Below are 19,842 nucleotides of genomic sequence, written 5' to 3'. Positions count from 1 at the left end.
AATTTTTAGTTGAAAGGTATTTGCAGTCTCATAAAGGTTTGTTGGGATGAATTTGACTGCTATTTTCAAGGCAACTTCATTAACTTTCTTCAAAATCGTTCCGGGGCAATTCTGCAATTTTCTGCTACATTACGGGTATAAGGCCGAGGCATTCTAACTGTGGTGAGGGCCTTTCCCGAGACACAGACTATTCAAACTAAGGAAAGTATAGTGAAATTAATAGCATTATTGTAGGCTTATAGCTTTGTTATGTAAATGTCAATAATAAGGTGTGTTGATGTACCTACTAGTATTTCGTAAATGTCCGATATGCAATATGTCAACCCGTGCACGCACGGGTCAAATATACCGCTGACATTGTATTCGAACTTTGTTTTGCTTTCCGTACACTGTTCTGAACACCTCATTGGTAGTGACTGCTGTGGTCTATTTGTTTTGTATGCTTGTGAAGGCGTTCTAGGGGAGCATTTTTGATGATCTGTTTCTTCAAAAAAAGATAAGCACCTACTGGAAAGTCTTGCGATTGAGCTGTCGCTTTTATGCAGGTTTCGTCCATGAAAGCCCATGCTGTTGTCTAGATGAATGGTGTAAAATTTTTATGCAATGGTTCCAGTTAGCTTGGGAATATCCAAATTGGTATGTTTTTGTCATTAATTTTGAGTCAGGATTGGTTGTTTCATGACAGTCTTGAGGTACGCATGATAGACCCGATTCACTAGCTGATTGAAGATTTCGGCAGTTGTAGCTGCTTTTAGGTTTTGATTTTTATTTTTTTTTTGGTGATGAATGTCATTCTGAATAGTATATGAAGATAGATTAATTAGTTAGCGACTGTGGCTGTTCTTGCATACCGCGGCAAAATAAATGGGCTATTTCTGTACTTTGCAAATGCAGCATTAAAAAAACCCGCATATAATATAACCTGCCATTGTAATAAGACTTTTGTTACAAAAATGACACAAAAATACTTTCCAAAAACTTTATGAGAGTTTTATTTAACATTTTAATTTTTTTAAATAAAAATTATTAAACGTCGGTAATTAATACACGGCAAAAAATCGTTACCACAATGATACCATTTCATTCTTCATTGATAATTTATTGATATTTATTAAAACCTACATGTTTTCAAAAACGTTGTTTAATAGTGTTTAATAGTAAGAAGCAAACACTGAAATAATGAATCGTTACTTTCACACGTCTATCGATTATTTTCAGTAATCTTTAGCAGAACGTTTTTAACATGTAACGGTATTAATCACCATACATTGCTCAAATAAAGAATTATCTGTATTTCTGTAGACCCCTCAAATATATGTACATGTTTTTTGGTGGTTTTTTTTGGGTTGTTTTTTTTTTAACTGTTGCACACATGATGCAATTAAAGTTATCATATTTGTCTGCTTAAATAAAATTATGTGTATATATGTGTTGTTGAACCAAAATATAAAATATTATTTTATATAATATAGCTGCATATACTGAGTAATCTGTGCTCTCATGTTTATTATTTTGTAAGCTACGTTGCCTTCAAATGAAATACTTACAGAAAACGTATGCAGCAAAGGAAAGGCAAGATAATTCCTAGAATGGTAGTCAGAAGTACGTTTTACAATACACCGGTAGGCCGAATGTCTAATTTTTGCATGCTGTTTAACTGTCGAGTTCGTCTGACTCACGCAAGTCAAATGAGAAAGATCAAGGATTCGGAGCAATGCCATTTTCTCTAACCAATGGTTTACGATCTACAACCGTTGCACAGGAGCAGAGTGGATCGTAAACCCTTGCCTTGCGAAGATTATGTAATGCATAAAATCTTTTCAGCACACATCGATGGGCAAACCCAGATTTAAAAAAAAAATGACTTGATTAATACAAATACATTCCAGAATAAAAGTTTCCCTTGAAGCATAGCTTGCACGTAGCTTACAATACATCCGTCCTTTGGAACCCCCTTCTGCATACCTCTGTGAAATTAAGACAGATTAAGAACGAGTCGTAATTTCGTCGAAATTGATGGACTTAAAATGGTTTAACTAAATATTACGATAAATCATGCTTGACTTTATTTTGATCATAACTAAATTTTCACATGCGATAAGAAAACTTAAATTTCCCTTCATTTAAGTGTAATAAGATTTATTTTCAGTTTTGTGGGTAATCGTCCAGCTATTCGAGACTCTTCCTTGTATTATATAACACACTGTTGAAAATATGGAAGAAAATGGACCTCCAAAAACAGCCGACAGAACAAACATTAATATACAGGATCTCCCAGAAGAACTAAGGATCAGAATATTTTCGATTTTACCATTGAAGGACATTTTTTCCGTCTGCCTGGTCTGCAAGAAGTGGAATTCCTTGGCTAATAGTGAATCATTGTGGAAGATAAAATGTAACAGTCTTCCAGCAAACGTGGAATGGGAAAGTTTGAACGACGATGAAAAGGGCTGTAGATGGAAGGTATAAGTACATCCCTTTGTATCGGAAAATTTTCTTGATTCTTTTTAAAGATATGAATTATGTAATGTCTTATGAAACATTAGAGTCAACATCGCGTAAATTTTCATTTTTGTTTCCAGGAAATATATAAACGAAACTTCTGGCGAACATTTCATCCAGATATGTTCAGAAATCCAGCAGCATATGATGATCTTCCGCAAGGAATGTTAAGTAACATGGATGTGGACTCGGTGGCTGATGTACTCCAACTATCGAAACGATCATCATAATATTTTACCGTGATAAGGGTCCGTTTATATATTTCGGAAATGGTGTGATCAAAGTACTAGTGCCAAATGGTTTTAGTGTATACAATTAATATACATTTTTTAACAAAAGTATTTTCACCAATTTTATTTCTTTTATGAAATATTGATCGTTTTTAATTAAAGAAAATACACTGTCTTACTGGATCTTAGTGGAATGATCCATTTCACACTGGTATAACAACATACCTCTAAGAATAGTTCAAAAACGTTATCTGCATGACGTAACCTATTTTGGATATGAGTTCATGTGGGATGGATGGATCAAATACATTATACTCTCTTTAACTTGTTAAAGGGGTATAAAAATACCCTACGAACTAAAGGTCAGAGAAAGGGAGTTTTTATATATTAAAAAAAAATTGTGTATTGAACAACCAACCATGATATGGAAAATAAGCACATGTTTATACTTGATTGTATCATAGAATACATTTCTTAAAGCAATTTGGTTGTACAGCATTAGGTCAAGTTCAACAAGTAGTATAACTGGTAATTCAAATTTTGTTACCATTTCTATGTCTTAAATACAGAATGTAAATACAATGATGTAGACTTTAACATATACACTATAAATCCATGGTTATTATGCAAAACAAATTAATTGAGCAAACACAATTTTATAGACTCTGTCAGATGTTTTATTGCAGATAAATACGTAATTATCTGGCAATCAGTTGATGTTATTTACAGTTATTCATGTCTACAATGTTGGATAAAAATGTTGCGTCAGTGATCTTGTTTAGGACAGTATATGAAAATGAATAGAGCCCTTTTAACAGGAGCTTGGACTTTGGGTAGTACTGTCAAAGAGCAATGTGACGTAGGCCTGTCTATTTCATTGTTGGCCACTCAGTAATGGTTCTTTGAAATCAAGAATATTTGTCTGGTGTTTGAGCTGCAATCCATGCATATTTCACTCAAAACCAGCATCATTTTTAACCTGTTTTGATGCAAGAAATAAATAGTTACCTCCAACCGAAAGTCCAAGGTCTTGTTAAAATGGTTCTAACTTTTTAAAGGCTTGTGTCATGTTCACATGTGGTCAGTATAATTTTGAAGTTACTATGTACAAATATAAATGTACTTATATGCAATTTAAATAATGTTATATACATGTAATTTATAATTACATGTAAACCAATCAATTTCACAACCTGTTATTCCCAAACATATCATATATTAAATAACAGTTCATGTACCAAGGTCATATATATGTACATGTACACACAATGTATGTGCATAATGAAATGTAGATGAAATAACAGCTATACACATGAACAATGTGTGCACATTCTTCACAAACATTCACAGGTTCAAAACCTACCAGTAGATCATCTAAACCTTACTTTTTCATTGCCTCTATATACTTCAATACTACATTCACTCCACACAGTATCAAACAGCTGAAATGTCAAATCCACACACTTCATTCAATTGTAACACAGTCTTGGAATAGGAAATAGTTTAAGATATCTTTTGAACATGGTTCCTAGTTGATACATCACAGTCAACACATAGTAGAAGAACTGCACCAAGCTGGCCACTGCAACAAATACCACTAGATCAAAGGATGGAGATCTTCTTGGAAATGGAAAACTTGTACCCTGTCAGTTACTTTTGGACTGGTTCGTGTAGGGTAGCAAGTCTTTGGCAGGAAACCCATGAAGAACCAACAGAATAATAATCATGGCAACGAAGGGGGCTAACAGAAGCCATTGTAGATCCTCCATGATCAATTTATTAAATCTGGAAACAGAATAAGTTTTTTTATTATATATGTTGTTTACAGCTTGGTTTTTAAAATGATGTGTAATGGTTCATATCTAGATATACCTTAATGAAAATCTGTCTTCAAAAATTTGTCCATACTGATTGGTCAATCTCACAGTCACATGACCTTGACTTGGCTCCTCCCCAGCAGGGACTTGTACATTATAAGTCTTTGGTTCAGGAAATTCTCCTTGCATCAGCAATCTATTTCCAAAATATATCTAAAAGAAGAGGATGTTCACTTAACAAAAGAGTTGAAATAGGAATACAATTTAAACAAAAATAAGAATCATGCAATTAATATACATGTCGTTCAAACTCAGATAAAATGAACACACTTTATGAAAATTATACCACTTAATACTTAATATGGGTATTTAAACTAACCAGTTAATGCACATGTGAATGTGTTTGTAACAGTACTTGCGGGTAGTCAATCACTAATTTTGTTTTAATCACATAACACTAATAAAATCCAGATACCTTACATACATTGCTTAGATTATCAAATCATAATCAAGGTACAATACCCGGTAATTATTTTAACTGTTATCACATCCCTCCATTAAAGATAACATTACTTACAGCCACAAAGTACTTGGATTTACCGGGCTTGTACAAGGGGTCAATGATTTCAAATTCCACAGGAAATGTTTCTCCTGTGACCTCTGTTTCAATTTTGTTGGTAGTGGTGATATAAACACCTGTCTAAAACAAAATCATAAATCAATAATAATCTTTCAATAATACATCAAGTTTCAGCATAAAAGGATTATATATGGCTTGAGCCTAAAATGGCCCCCTTAAATGAACATTGTCATTTTACTGTCATTCTTTGGTTTGTTTGTACAAATATACATTTGGAGTTTTTTCAAAATTTTCATTTTGATTTTAGTGCCCACATTTTAAAAATATGACATCATAAAGTTTACCTTTTCCTACCATTTTTGCATTTTAAGCATAAAACCGCTTGTTTTGAAGCAGTTTTTCTTTAAGAAAACATTGAGCGACTGCTTGAACAAACAAAATATTTTCACCAAAGATGTATCTCTCCAGTACTTATAAGTGACAAAAAGTTCGTTCTTGTTCAAAATGTCCATTTTTGACTGAATTTGATTGAATTATGAAAATGGCGTCACTTCTGACGTCATATACCGAGAGTGAGTGCATATAAATCACATAAATAGGTGAAAAACATATTCTATGTCAACTCTTTTATAAAATAACACAACAAATTAATGTACCTGAATCACTTTAAAAATAGCGAATTATGGGGGCCAAATTTGACTAATATCATATATAGTTCTTTACAGATTTGTTGAGTGCTAATAAAGTGTATGAAATACATGTAGTACATATTGCATTACTGTCAAAAAATATGAATAATAATGACTGTACCTGCTAAAAGGTCAGAAATATTGCTAAAATACATGAAGTTTCTGAGGACTTCATTATTATTTGAATCAGGTAAAAATTTACCTTGAAAGATTTTGTATTTACCATGGTAATGTAGTTTAAAATACCTTTTTCTCTGAGAAGGAAAAGTCATTTGCAGTCTTTGTTTCAGAAGTCAAAGACAACATATGGTTGCTTCTAAGAGTTTCATCCCTGGCATCATCAAATTCCGCTAGTTCTTGTCCAGTTGCCAAGCACATTAGTGTTCCATCACTAGTAGCAACCAACAGCTCCATTCCAGAAAACCATTTGATCAGGTCATGTGATAAGACCTGGACCAATGAGGTTTCTCCAAGAGGAATCTGTGATTTGCATTTCAGATCCATCGATATCAGATGAATAGATCCATCATCTGCCATTACAACCTGATAATAAAATAATTGTTTTTTCTATCAAGAATTTCAGGTCAAAGTAACCTTTTTAAGATTATAAATAAACATCAAAATTTTAGCCAATCAGATTCAAGTTTTTTAAAACATCACTACAAAATAAGTTGTTTTTCCTACACATATTTTTATTTCTATTTTTTTTTTCAAAATGTTTTCAAATGGGATTAAAATTTATTTGGATAACATTGTAATACCAAAAAATTAATTTAGAAAAGACAAATTTTGAATAACAGGGTTATAAAACAGTTGACCCACCATGTCTGGGGTAGTGTGGGTGTTGGAGACCCTTGTGATGAGTACATTTGCCGTCATCCTTGCCCCCACAGACACTGGCCAGTCTGGTAGTACTGTGCCAGTTACTCCATTCAAAGCATAGATGAATCTATTTAGAAATAGAAATCAATACAAAAAATGAAATTAATTGAAAATAACAACATTTTTAATAAAGACTTATGAGTTCTGATTGCAAGTTTTGATTAAAGGGAATTCTTAATTACATGTTACAGTGCTAAATGTGATAGCTACATGTAATTCAAATGTTGATTCTGAAACACCAGTTTGATGATCACTGTTTCTAAATGTGAATCATTCATTACAATTTTACCTATTATCATAATGTCTGATAAGTAAATTGTCTTTACAGTATGGTAAGTAAAACTTGACTGCATGTTCAGTATCCCTAGCTGTCTAAAAAATCCTTATGAACTCTTCTTAATGATATATAATAGCAAGTATATATTTACAAGAGCAATCTGCGAAAAAAAAGTGCTGACCCATCATCAGTAGTAATAATAATATCCATTGTTCCATCCTTGTCGACATCATACAGGCGACTCCCGGGCGATGAGGTGCCAGAGACGACAGACTCCCAGAGTTTGTTTCCTTCCTTGTTGTAACAAATCACATTGGCGCTGGTGTCAATGGTTATAATCTTCACCACTCCATCACCAGCCAAGTCAGCTGCTGTGATCTTTGAATTAGAAACCAAACATTCATCTCATTTGTTATCACCTACTGGGAATTCATCAGTACTGTAATTCATCAAACACAAATATTTGTTTGTCCTATTGTTCAGTTAATGCATTCTATCATAAAAGCATTCTAGAGAACTTTGCTTTAACTTAAAATTTTAACTCTAAATCATTGCAGTTTAATCATTTAACCTTTGACCTAAAATATTAGTTTTAGGTCAGTGTTCACCCTTTACCCAAAGGCACTTTTTGGGTGAAGTATAAGTCAATTTTGTTCAAGAAAAGACTAGATATATTTTGGAAATTGATAATAGACTGACTGACAAATTTTTATACAGTATAGGGGCGTTAAATAAACTCTTTCACATGAATAAAACAGAAAGGAAATTAACACAATTTTGACCTAAAAACCACTTACTTGTCCATGTATAGTGTTTTGACTGACTGGCCAGCCAGTCCTTACTGAGCCATCCTGGTTAAATACGAAGAGACTTCCAGCAGATGTACCCATGATGACCTCCAGCTGACCTCCATCAACATCAAAGTCAATTACGGTGGGTGAAAAAATGTTGTAGGCGGGAAATGTTGCATCGACCTTAAAAGTAATATTCACTGCTTTTTATGAGAACACTCTAAATGTTTAATGAACAATATTTGATAAAATTACCTGTACTTAAAGCCTGTATATTATTGTTAATATTTATTGCAGTTTGCCTCATGAAATGGATATCATCCATCTACCGGTAATCAATTTTTACATCTCAATGCCAATCAACTTTAATAATAAGGAGTTGATTCAAAGATTTGCCAAGATTTGTAATGTACTGATGATATATGACTTATCTCCTACTATTGTTTATTTTCTATAGCAAACACACAAGTTGTTGAATAATATCATTTATACATGTATCATTTCAAATCATGGAATACCCTACATTTATATCTGCTGGCGTTAAATGTTTCTACCTTTCTATTGTGATAAAAATAGTCAGTGTCTGCATAAAATCTCGTCCACTTCATTTTTTATCAATACACATTAGAGGAGTGTAACATGTGATAAGTGAACAAGGACATTTTTTTATTTAATCATTACAGGCAGAGGCATTGAAGTAATTTTCATACGTTGTTTGCATAAAATGCTGCATTCACCATTGAACTATGCCTTAATCTGGCACTAAAGCAAGTTATCTTTATGAATATCAAATAAACGTTTCAGATGTAGACATGAGTTGCGTGCAACAGTTGATCTGTTGGACGAAGTGCAAAATGTTATTCTCAGCCTTCAGCCCTGGGCAACTGTTCACGCTCCAGGCCAACATTTTGGTGCACTCAACCTTAGCCAACAGCTGTAAATGAGACAAATCTTTAATACACATACTTGTTTATCTATCTACAGTTTCCATAAAAACTGTTTAAACTAAGAGGTTAGTAGTATCAGTGATCTGTAAAAATATACTGGTCCTCAAAAAAATTACTTGACCCCTTGCCCATAAATCCATATGTGTACATAAAAAAGTTCACAGGGACTTTATAACAGATTGATTTTGATGTTTGACTTCTGAAATATTTACAAGCCCATCAGACTTCATAATTTTTTACTTTCATTGATCCGACCACAAAATTCACTTGCCGTGGTCTTCGGACCACTTAGTTTTCATGATGACTGAAACAAAAGGGTTGATAAACAAAGCCACATTTACTGCGTTCTTTGCTTGATAAACAATTTCCAAATACAATGTGTAAAAGGTGGTGATCGAGTCTAAGCCAGGACTCAAACACAAGGCCTCTGGCATATTATGCAAAATCTTTAACCACTGAGCTACCGAGACCTGCTAAAATTACTGATCGTCATACACTTGATACCCAAGTGACAATATGTAAATGTACAGAAACTGGAAGGAGTAGTGAATAAAACTACTGTACAGAACAATAAACTTAAAATTACCTGAGTGAGGTCCAATAATTTGTTCCAAATGGTTTGTCCAGTCGTCAAATTCAGCACTGTGATACCAGCCACCAAGTACTTGTCAATATCAGAAAACTCCAGTCCTCCCAGTGTTTTCAACTTTTCCTTCACCCTGTAGTCATCCTCTTCATAAAAATAAGACACAGGAATCACCAGTTCCTCTACTCTAAAGTCGTTGTTTAAATCAGCAAGTATAGGTGTGGCCAAAACATGAGGATCAATTGGCAAATACTTGCTATCCTAAAGATAAATGTTGAAATTCACAATCAATATAACAACTCAAGAAATGTACACAGTAATATCGGTACATGTACTAATGAAATGTCAATTGAATAATAATTGTTACATGAGTAAAAAATCAATGCATACTTCGGTTTGTGAAAATGATGTATATTTTTCGATGTCTTCAAACTTCACAACAAGGTCTGATTTGTACCAATCAGATGCAACATAAGCAGGAGGCAGCTGGGAAAAAATCAAGATAACAATACTGTAAAAGCACATATATTGGTTGTGTTAAAATTTCGTTGTTTTTAAACCAAATAAAATTTTGTTGGGATTTAATTTTGTCATATCGTAATCTCAATAAAGTTCTACATAGCAACTCTGTATTTATGAATACTTAATTGGGTTAAATATTCATCATGGATTTATTTTCGTTGATAACATGGATATTAAATATTGCCAACAAAAATAACGAAATTAAATCCTGAACGAATATTTTTGCTTCTACAGTAACTTACATATTTCAATACTTAAATCAAATTTTAAGAGACAGCGACTACTGTATGTTCTGGGTTTTTTTTCCTCATGTTTCAAAATTGTGAAAATGGAATAAATGTTAAACTTTTTTTTTTTTAAGTCTGTCTTTTCTTTGTGATTTACAAAGGTTTTAATAACAAACAATACTTTAGCAACCTTGCATGCTACATGTATGGATTTAAATACAGCACAAGGCAATAACCCTACATAAAACAATAAGGGATCACATAAAAATATTTCTCTTAGAATACTTCACATAAATTAGAAATACTAGATGTAATTTCTGCATGCTGTTTTTTTTATGGCTAGGTAAAAATGATCCCAAAAATACTTAGAAATTACCTGGTAGATCAACTCAAGATTAAATTGATATATCATATGATATAATGGAAATTTTTTATTTAAATTCATAAGAAATTTTACAAAATACATTTAAATTTTAAAGATATTCATAAAACCGTTTAAACTTTACGTTCATATTGGTTTTAAATTACCTGTACAGTTTGATTTCGTAGAAAGTGTCCTGCAGGTGTATAAAATCTTAGCTCAGCTGAAGATGTTGTAAAGAGGATGTCTAATTGCCCATTATTATTGATATCAAACTATATATAAAAATATAAAATTTCATCAATTAATGTTAACCAAAAAGTAAGTTTCATAACCCTGCACTTTTCATGGAGAAAATCAATATTAAACTTTCTAATAAATTAATCAACTCATTAATTCATTCATATGAAAGCGAAATTGTATTTAGACACTAAAACGTTACTAAACAAAAACAATTATTTCCTAAAAAGTTTGCATATGGAATATGTGTAAGTACAACTTGGGGTAAATCCCCATACTTACTTGATTAGACCTGGATAACGAACAAATTGTGTTTTAATTATTAAACTTAAATAATACCTGTATAGGACTAGCATGCACAGAATTATCCAGATTAAGTGCTGGCCAAGCTGTTTGTGATAGTATTTTGCCGGTCTCTGAATTGAGAACTGAGAAGCTTTCGCTGAACGGAGCAGCCACTATATCTAGTTTTTGGTCATCATCAACAAGGGTCACTAGAGGGGCAGCTGCAAAGGGTGCATGTGCTAGCTCAGCTGTCCAAAGTGTCTTCAATTCATAACCACATCTAAGTGAAAAAATAAAGGTTACAATTAATTCATCTTAAACATAGAACCCGGAGACTGGGTGGAACCTTTCCTTATTCAGTTATTTTCATAAGGAATAAGGAATCATTCTTTGAGTATTATGAGGTGATAATTTTGGTCGGGGCGTGATCAAATCCAATAAAGCCCGAAGGGATTTATGATAGATTTGATCACGCCCTGACCGTAATTATCACCTCATAATATTCAAAGAATGATTCCTTATTACTTATATTTATATAATTTTAAACCATCGTACGACTAAATATTTAAATGTAAATAAGCAAACCCCGCTGGCGCCTCAATTTGGCGTCATTTGTATTATGGGTTATATAGTACAAAATCGATACGTAGTGTTATCACAGGCAAAGACATTGGAAAATGTAAATATATCCATATATAGTGCTTGTTACTTGTGTTTTCTCTTCATTACCATAATTTTGTTCAATCAACACAACATTCACAGACTTTGAATGTGTTGTGTTGTTTTAAACTCTCTATCTGTCTATTATCTGTTTTTAACTACTTCTCTCATGACATACTAAACGTGTTGAAAGGTGATAGAAAGAAGATATTGATGGAGTACCGTTACATAAAACTGAAAAGAATAATTGAAAAAATATTTCAAAGTACTTCATTCTGTGCATTCTTTCTGCACGTAATTTTGAAGCTAGGTTTTCCTCTGCATTCTTCACGGTTGGGGACATCAGGATAAAACAAACAATCCAAATATAAAAGCTTATGTTTTCCATAATAAAATGCTGAAATAAATTCCCTGTTTATATTTAAAATAACCATCTCAAAAAATTATCTAGTCAAGTTAACATGGGCGCAGACATTTTGAATATCAATAAAACTTAAAACCCCCGGCTGAGAATAAATAATCCCGTATTCGTGCGTTGGTCAACTTGTACTATGTGTGCATTTATTATTTGTTTTATTAGTTTCAAATCAATCAATTTACTTATTTAGTATTTTACAATCTATTCATGCAAGTATACGGGCCAAAAAGTATTGGCACTTATCGATAACAGTTACTTTTCCACAATCAGAGATATATATTGTATAAGGGTCAAGACCCAAGTTTTTCAAGACCGACCGACCCGAGTTTTTAAGACATTGAAAAAAAAAATTGATTTTGAAATTCTGTGGACGAATTAAATCAAACTTTCATTCGAAAGAGGGGATTTCCTTATCTTTTTTATGGGGGTAGTGGTGGGTAGGTTTTTTAATCAGTTATTTTGTGTGAATATGTGGGGTTTTTTATTAATTTTTTTTTAGGGAGAGGGGTGGGTTTAAAAACAGCAAATAAAAGTGGCCTAATATGCTGTGGGTAAACATCATAATCTTACTCAGAAACGATGGTGTATATATTAATTAGAAATTAGTTATGACAATTAAATATCTTTAGGTCCAAAGGACATACACTTTCCGAGAAATTTCCAAATGATTCTTTAATGTTTGGAAGATTACATGTTGGAAAAATAAACATAAGGGAAAAGAGAATAGAATAAAACGTGTAGTACTGATCGTTCTCAAATAAATCATGAAACGTTGATATAGTTGATTATACAACATAAATAATTTTATGTGTAGTTCGTCCTCTACACTGTCAGCCTCGCAGATAGAAGATTTCCTTTCATGCAAAAGTTTACTGTTTATGTAGGAGTATATGTATATATGGTAATATATACATGCATAATAACACGGCCATTTCAATGGAACCGTAATACACAGAATATAGGCTCTTAGAAACACACAATACATAAGAGTTATAAAATGCAGATTTTTTTTACCCAGGGGATACATTCCAAAATCTACACCTTTTTTTTTAAGTGCGTTTGGTCTAATTTTACTGTAATATTTTCTGCACTGTGTTTTATTCATTGCACCAACACTGATATACTTTATCTACTGTGTTGTAGTTGGTGTAAATGACACAATATTTTCATTTTATATCAATTGGTGTAAATGTTGACTTTTTATAAATTCAGTGCATGGTCTGTTAGATACATTTCTTGAATGAAAGTTAAACTCTTATTCTTCAGGATTTTTTTTTCGGAATCAGATTCTATAATAAAATAAAAATAATAAAATGGAAACTCTGAGTAAAGGTGGTAATACAGTATCCAAATCATGGTATTGTCAGAAATATTTCGTGGTCAAAAATTATCCAAATTGTGTTTCTAACATCTACTAAAATTATATAGATATCATCTAGCCTCATGGCTGCATGTTGAATAAACACTTTAACAAATACATGTATATAAATAAGGACAATTACTGTTATTATTAGAAGTATTCTGTATTTGCTCTGTCATCCGTGTAAAGCTGCATTGATAAAACAGATTTTCTTAAAGCCAGACATGAATGGAATGTACATAGGTGGATGATCAATTATCTACATGGGGTTTACTTCAATAGCATGACATGAATAGACAAGTGCATATAAAGAATCTTTCTACAGAATAAGCTCTTCGGCTCAGGGCTGCTATGTGTATTGCAGGACCACTAACCAAGCGTGACCGCATTAATGATGTCTGGCCTACGTAAAAAAAATCATTATTGGGCTTTGTTATGCAGAAAGGTCTGGGTTCACTGAAGTGTAAAGACACACCTGAAGGTGTAAGAAATCGCTTTTTCGGGGGACACACTGGGATCCTCCCGCGAAATGTCAGTCAAAATAAGGAAAATCCCTCTCTAATGTGCGGTAAGTGACTTTGTATTGATGATAATGTTTGGGAATTCAATGAAATGTTTGAGTAAATTCCATGCAATCGGCGCTGGGATTGAAACCAGGATAATGACATGTGGCGGGCCGACAACACATGAAGAATTTATACTTTTGTCATTTAGATTCGAGACTTTGAACACGGGTCCAATATGATAACAAAACAATGTAAAAATGTATTGTATGTGTAGATTTTTGTTGTCGTACTTCCTCTTCGATCGATCTTTCTATCACGAATGTTGATCATACTCCAGTAATAAGTTGTTGCCAGCTATAGTATATATACGGCCCTGGTTGTTGCTATTGTTGTTGATCTTTTTTTCTCTCATGAGAAAAAAGTTTAATTTTGTCAGTGTAAATAAATTTGTAATTAATTAAAATGACTCTGTGCAGCTTACGCGTACTATACACTGGCGTCGGAAGCAAATTGAAAGGGGGGGGCTAGACTAATCCTCAGAAATATTGAGAAATAAGTAATTCCCAAAATCATGGAATTCCTAATCCGGGGGGGGAAGATACCTATCCTTCCAAAAAAAGATTTCTTATCCCAAATTTTTTTTCTTCAAAATCAGGAAATTCCTAATCCGTGGGGGGGGGGGGGGGGGGGGGGGGGTCTCAATTCTTCTCAATCTTCAAAGGTAAATTTCGGAACAATAATCTTTCCTGCGAAAAAAGTGGGGGGGGGGGGCTGAACCCTCTATCGAGCTATATTTCTAATGGTTAGGTATAATTTTGCAAAAAAAAGTGGGCGGGGGGGGGGCTAAGCCCCCCTAGCCCCCGCCCCCCCGGTTCCGACGCCTATGCTATATAGAGAGGAAAGGGGTGATCCGGACAGGCCCCTTTAGAAAATTAAAATTAATAATATATGCTAAAATTTACGAAAAAATTACTTGTACCACATGGCAAACACAATTATCTGTCGCGCCCACTCCGGAAGATTTTCAGATCCGCGCATGATAATTTATTCATTTAATATATTTTTTTTAAACTGCCAAATATTAAATTATTTGAATGTCTCTATATGTGTATAGTCTGTTTGCATTGCATATACTTATATAGATAATCAAAATGCCATTTTAAACGTTTAAACGTTTTTATGCAAACCGAACTTCCCAATTTTGGCGGGCTGAAACACCCTTCGAAATCCGCCAATCTTCAAAATACAACGTCATAAGTAGGTCAACCAATGAAATCTCTATTTACAAATTGAATACGGGATGATTACAAATCATCAATGGTGGGAAGCAAGGTGTGATGAAAATGAACACGTTTTTGAAAGGTTTGTGTTGTATTACCTATTGTTATGTGAAAACAAGCTTTCTTTTCACTAATTTTTGTTTTTTAATGTTGAGAAAGATTAGGCAGTGCTCTGTTTATATTGAAATGGTAACCCACGTCACACTGATCACGATCTAAATGATTCTTACGTTGTCTGTTTTAAAAGTGTTTTGAAATTTTATTAATGCTGTAGAAGTATTGCTTGTGGTTTTCATAATATTAATTTTCAATCATTTTCTTACTGAAATCAGACATCAGCGTATTGTAGGCCCGTGTAATGAAGGCCATGGCCTCATCTCGCATCTGTCATGCAGCAGGTTTAATTCTTTTGTATCGAATTCTTATAGTACTATAAAATTGCTATACCATGACTGTGAATAATTGGAAGCCACCTTTTTCACTTAACAAAACCTGTACCATTATTTCACTGATTAAAAGAATGCAAGTCGCCAAATATTTGATATAGGCATCTGTCGAATATAACAATTAATGGAATACACCTGCAGCGAGACATCGTACTGCACTTTTTCTGCATTTGAAGTAAGGAACCTTATCATTGTTTTGGATTATACAATCCAATTTTTCAGATTATTTACACATACTAGCCCTTTACTTTATTGATCTCAATCTTTCACTGCTCATGCAAGGACTCTGAAATGCTGAAATGCTGATATTCCCCAATGACACATTAATTTACCATAAAAGGTGTCACCAAATACTGCATTTACTAACGACTGGTTAAAAGCATTATTTAAAGTGAGGTTTAATACTGTGGCTGTATTATAGCAACCAACATCATTACATGTGCAAAATATTGTCTATATAGAATATTGATGCAATTCTTAGATTAATTTTGCTCTTTACAGTTCACATTACTATTAAAAAGTTTCAATATTTTAAGCATTAATTTTAAATAATGAAAGTTTAAATCAACAGTCTATTTTGTTTGTGAGTGTTTTCTCTGTACGTTAGGTTAGTAACATTACCCATTAATAGGAAGGAGGACACAATATTAGGTAAAATTGTGCTTAAATCAGGACCCTATGACGGATATCTTAGTGCTTACATTATGATGCTTAATAGCCTATTCTGCAGTTAACTTTACAAAGTTCTGTAACCCCATCCTTCTTGCAGGATATGTACATTGATATGTACCCACATCCCAATAGCTGAGCATTACATATAAGTACTGTATATATAATGATAATGATGTGCATAGAATCAGAAACACCCAAGGGATAGAGGAGAGAAGCCAAGGGATGTTACATTATATTGATTTGCACACGGACAATTCATACCTTTGAAGACCTCCATTTACCTTTATAGTGAACAGTACAATAGATTGTGCCTGACATACCCTGTTAGACAAAACCACATCAGACTCGGGTATTGTGATATGCAATTACCGGTATGTTTTGCACTATTATGTTTGATGTGATATTTTCATGGTAAAAATTCAATTTCTGATTAATAAGCGCATGCTTAATTGAGTAATGTACATGAATTCAGATAGCATTAGGGAAATATTCGATCAACAACTAAATTATGATCAGAGCCTGAAGTCATACTTTGAGAATTTTTTTTTTTGCTGGTAAATAGAGGAAAAAAATGTTTCAGTTTGAAGGAGAGATGACGGAAATACCCAATGGTCAACTATAGCCAGTGATTTGTTACGAAAAGATCTGAATATATATCTCTATTTTCAGTACACATTTTAAGTGTGTGTAAATCCTTTGGGATTTTCTTAATGTTTCTATTTCCTTGATATGACACCATGTTGAAAAAAAGGAAGTACCTACACCAATTAGTAAGTCTGTTAGTTGTCACGCCCACTTACAACATGAACTCTTGCTTCATAGTACTGTTGCACAGTTTTTAAAAAAAAGTGCTCCGATCTATGTGTACTTTTGATCATATATATACCGGTATGTTCAAATTTATTTTTTGTTTAAAATTGACATTGATATTTTTGATACGAAGAATGTAGTTTTGAGAACTAGATTGGAATTTTAATCAAAGAATTTAACTTAGTACATTCACTATTAAGGATTTGTAGACGGCAGAGATATGGCAATCGTCCATGTAACAGGGTATTAGTCACATAGTGAACTTCCATTCAAGATATGCATTTGTTTGTTTACGATCATGATCCGATCATGAACCAAGTGTAGATTGTACTTAGATAAGTAGTATTAATTCATATGTCTTGTATCAGTATTGTTGATGGAGTAAACAGTTAACAGGTGCCCCTCACATTGCTTGTTGTTTCACCTGGATGCTCTATTAGATGAAGCAGGTTATGATGTTCATTGTGTGCAACAGATGATGCTCATGTACTACAGAATATGCAGTCAGTTCTCATAAAATTATTTCAATTATACCTTTTGCTTTTTGTCATTACATGTTGTAATCAAGAAGCTCTAAATTAGATATACTGATAGGGCCTAAGAAAAAAAATAGTGTGTTTAGGGTAACACTGATGAAAAAATTAGGTTAGGTAGGTGGAGATTTTTTTTTTATTTTATCTATTTTTTTTGCCTGAATCCTAAGAATGTTTGTTTGTTTAATATTTAAAAACGTATTTTTTATTGGAAATAAGATAAAATTCACAGTCGGATAAAATCAGGCATCTAAAAATGGTAGATTCGGACCATTTTTGTAGGTTAGGTCGATTTACCCGAAACACTCAACTTTTTTTTTTAGGCCTAGTTTTAATAAGTTAAATACGGCTAAAGAAGATTTGTTTTGAATAATTCAGTAGAGTATGTATGAACATTGCTTTAAAGCTTAATATATGTGCCAGAGGATTGTCTAAATTTAGAAGAAGAGGCTTTCCAGAGGTTCAGTATGCAATGTTGACACGTGTTAGTAAACCGCATAAAAAATGAACTGACAAAACAATGTAATGGATGGTACATCACAAATGACATTCCTGTCCCCTTTCTGTTAAAAAACTTGCTTTTTTATGGGCTCATATTCACAGTTTGTTGGTTCTGTTCATTGATTTAGGGGGAGGGGGTTGTATTATAATGTTTTTTATGTTTATAGTTAATGCAACACTCACTGCTTTAAATTGGCCACATGTGGGTTTCTAACCTTAATTGAAAAATCACTATTGATTTTTTTCTTATTCTGGATTGAGAGGGAAAATGCCATTATGAATGTAAACAGATATTTCTTACCTTGTACAAAACCCTTTGAGGTTTAAAATGGTTACAGTAGTGCATTGATTTATGAATTTTTAGATAGTCTGTGTAGAACTCTCTTTGCCTCTGTGATGAATGTAGGATGGTTTATATGAAAGATTTATTGACACAGTTGAGAGTCGGTGGTCTCTGATCAATTTCTGAGTATTCTAGTGTGAAAAATTCTACTACAGCACTATAATGTTGATACAGCATCACATTTTACGAGTGAATGTGTTTGAACAAGAAAGATATCGAACACAGCAATGAGAGGTTTCTCTGGGATGTAATATAAAGAGGAATGGTAATTTGCTATTGCCAGGCGTGGATTTTTTTCCTGATCAATGAAAATTGTGCTACATTTAAAGAGGACAGAAAGAGGACTCCCTGCTGGAACATGTGAAAATTTCAATCCCAATACACATTGCCTCTTAGACTTGAGCTTGTAATGTATCTATTGTCAAGTAATGAAAGATCACTGTGGGTACTAATTACTTTTAGGTAAAGCCTTGGTTGGTCATTATCGAGAAAAGTAATTTCACCTGAGTTTTCACCTGGTTTCGTACTCAGCAGACTACTCAGGTTAGAGTTGTGTAAGGGAAAAAAGGGGAAATCGATTGCCGTTTCCTTTGTAGCTAATGTCACAATCAGGTCACACTCGATGATTTGGGTCCTTACTTTGTAAATACTTTTGAGCTGATTGGTCATATAGAAAGGATTCTCTTTAATGTCAAATGTAGCCAGCCAGAGTCACTGCCACTGGTCAAGTTATCATTGGGTCTGATTTTTATGGCTATTCAGATTTCTGTGCATGGACTGATGTTTTTGTGCCTGAAGTCTTTTCATGCCATGGATACCTATTAATCATTTTTAACATCAAGTAATCTGATATGTGTAGAACAAAAGTGTAAGACATGGAATTCTTGACTGCTGATGGCTGATTACACATGTTTCAGTCTGTGTATATCACATCTGATGAGGAGATAGCATCTTGTGTTTACAATATGATTTTCTCCTCCCCTTGCGTGAACCCCATTATTTCTCCGAGACTCAGCAGCCTGATTCATCTAAAAATACCACGCCAGAGAGCACATTTCTAGATGGAGAGCATTCCCCATTCATGTGTGAACATTTCTTTGAAATATTAGGCTTGGATTTCTTTGGATTTGTCGATACCTGGTTCATTTTCAGGCTTGGGTGATTTATTAGTGTAAAGTCATCAACAAAATATTGTTACTGACTATAACTATTTCCACCTGATGCGTCTGTTGTGAATGTGTAAACCTTCAAATATTGTGTGCTTGATACTGACTTCCATTTAGTTCAGTTATGGTATACTCCTAAAAGGTAGGTGGTACTGCAAACATTGTGTGTATTGGTTATAGGCAAGGTGTAAAGAGAAATGGACTGTGCCAA

At 33.4% G+C, this 19,842-nt stretch overlaps 3 protein-coding genes across 5 annotated transcripts in view; 2 read left to right on the top strand and 1 right to left on the bottom strand.

The window, feature by feature from the left end:
• The first annotated feature begins 1,966 nt into the window (after positions 1-1,966).
• Positions 1,967-3,501, top strand: LOC128177883 (F-box only protein 6-like). The gene is made up of 2 exons (XM_052844782.1): positions 1,967-2,463; positions 2,583-3,501. The coding sequence occupies exons 1-2, from the start codon at positions 2,215-2,217 to the stop codon at positions 2,730-2,732; spliced, it is 399 nt and encodes a 132-aa protein (XP_052700742.1). The 5' UTR covers positions 1,967-2,214; the 3' UTR covers positions 2,733-3,501.
• On the bottom strand, positions 3,158-12,072 carry LOC128177882 (uncharacterized). Its single transcript, XM_052844781.1, has 12 exons — positions 11,866-12,072; positions 10,991-11,216; positions 10,579-10,686; positions 9,692-9,787; positions 9,302-9,562; positions 7,775-7,951; positions 7,159-7,355; positions 6,641-6,767; positions 6,065-6,361; positions 5,127-5,249; positions 4,605-4,762; positions 3,158-4,517 (listed from the first exon to the last, which is right to left on the bottom strand). The coding sequence occupies exons 1-12, from the start codon at positions 11,982-11,984 to the stop codon at positions 4,379-4,381; spliced, it is 2,028 nt and encodes a 675-aa protein (XP_052700741.1). The 5' UTR covers positions 11,985-12,072; the 3' UTR covers positions 3,158-4,378.
• A 1,715-nt stretch (positions 12,073-13,787) lies between these two features.
• The window catches only part of LOC128175693 (uncharacterized), a 28,245-nt gene continuing 22,190 nt past the window's right edge, over positions 13,788-19,842 (top strand). Inside the window, exon 1 of one of the 3 annotated variants that reach the window (XM_052841512.1) lies at positions 13,788-13,942. The gene's annotated coding sequence lies outside the window, so the exon portion shown is untranslated. Of the gene's footprint in view, positions 13,943-15,167; positions 15,243-17,832; positions 19,774-19,842 lie in introns of those variants that run through there. The other 2 variants (XM_052841513.1, XM_052841515.1) reach the window with 2 other exon arrangements.

The sequence above is a fragment of the Crassostrea angulata genome, chromosome 3, assembly GCF_025612915.1.
Source record: "Crassostrea angulata isolate pt1a10 chromosome 3, ASM2561291v2, whole genome shotgun sequence".
NCBI classification, from domain to species: Eukaryota; Metazoa; Mollusca; class Bivalvia; order Ostreida; family Ostreidae; genus Magallana; species Magallana angulata.
The sequence above is the reverse complement of the archived record's forward strand: the minus strand, read 5'-3'. Positions and strand labels throughout refer to the sequence as shown.

Coding starts and splice junctions, on each gene's coding strand:
- LOC128177883 (XM_052844782.1), top strand. CDS start 2,215: ATGGAAGAAAATGGACCTCCAAAAACAGCCGACAGAACAAACATTAAT. Junction 2,464..2,582: donor AAAAGGGCTGTAGATGGAAG/GTATAAGTACAT, acceptor TTTTGTTTCCAG/GAAATATATAAACGAAACTT.
- LOC128177882 (XM_052844781.1), bottom strand. CDS start 11,984: ATGGAAAACATAAGCTTTTATATTTGGATTGTTTGTTTTATCCTGATG. Junction 10,687..10,990: donor TGCATGCTAGTCCTATACAG/GTATTATTTAAG, acceptor TTTTATATATAG/TTTGATATCAATAATAATGG. Junction 4,763..5,126: donor AATCCAAGTACTTTGTGGCT/GTAAGTAATGTT, acceptor CTCTTCTTTTAG/ATATATTTTGGAAATAGATT.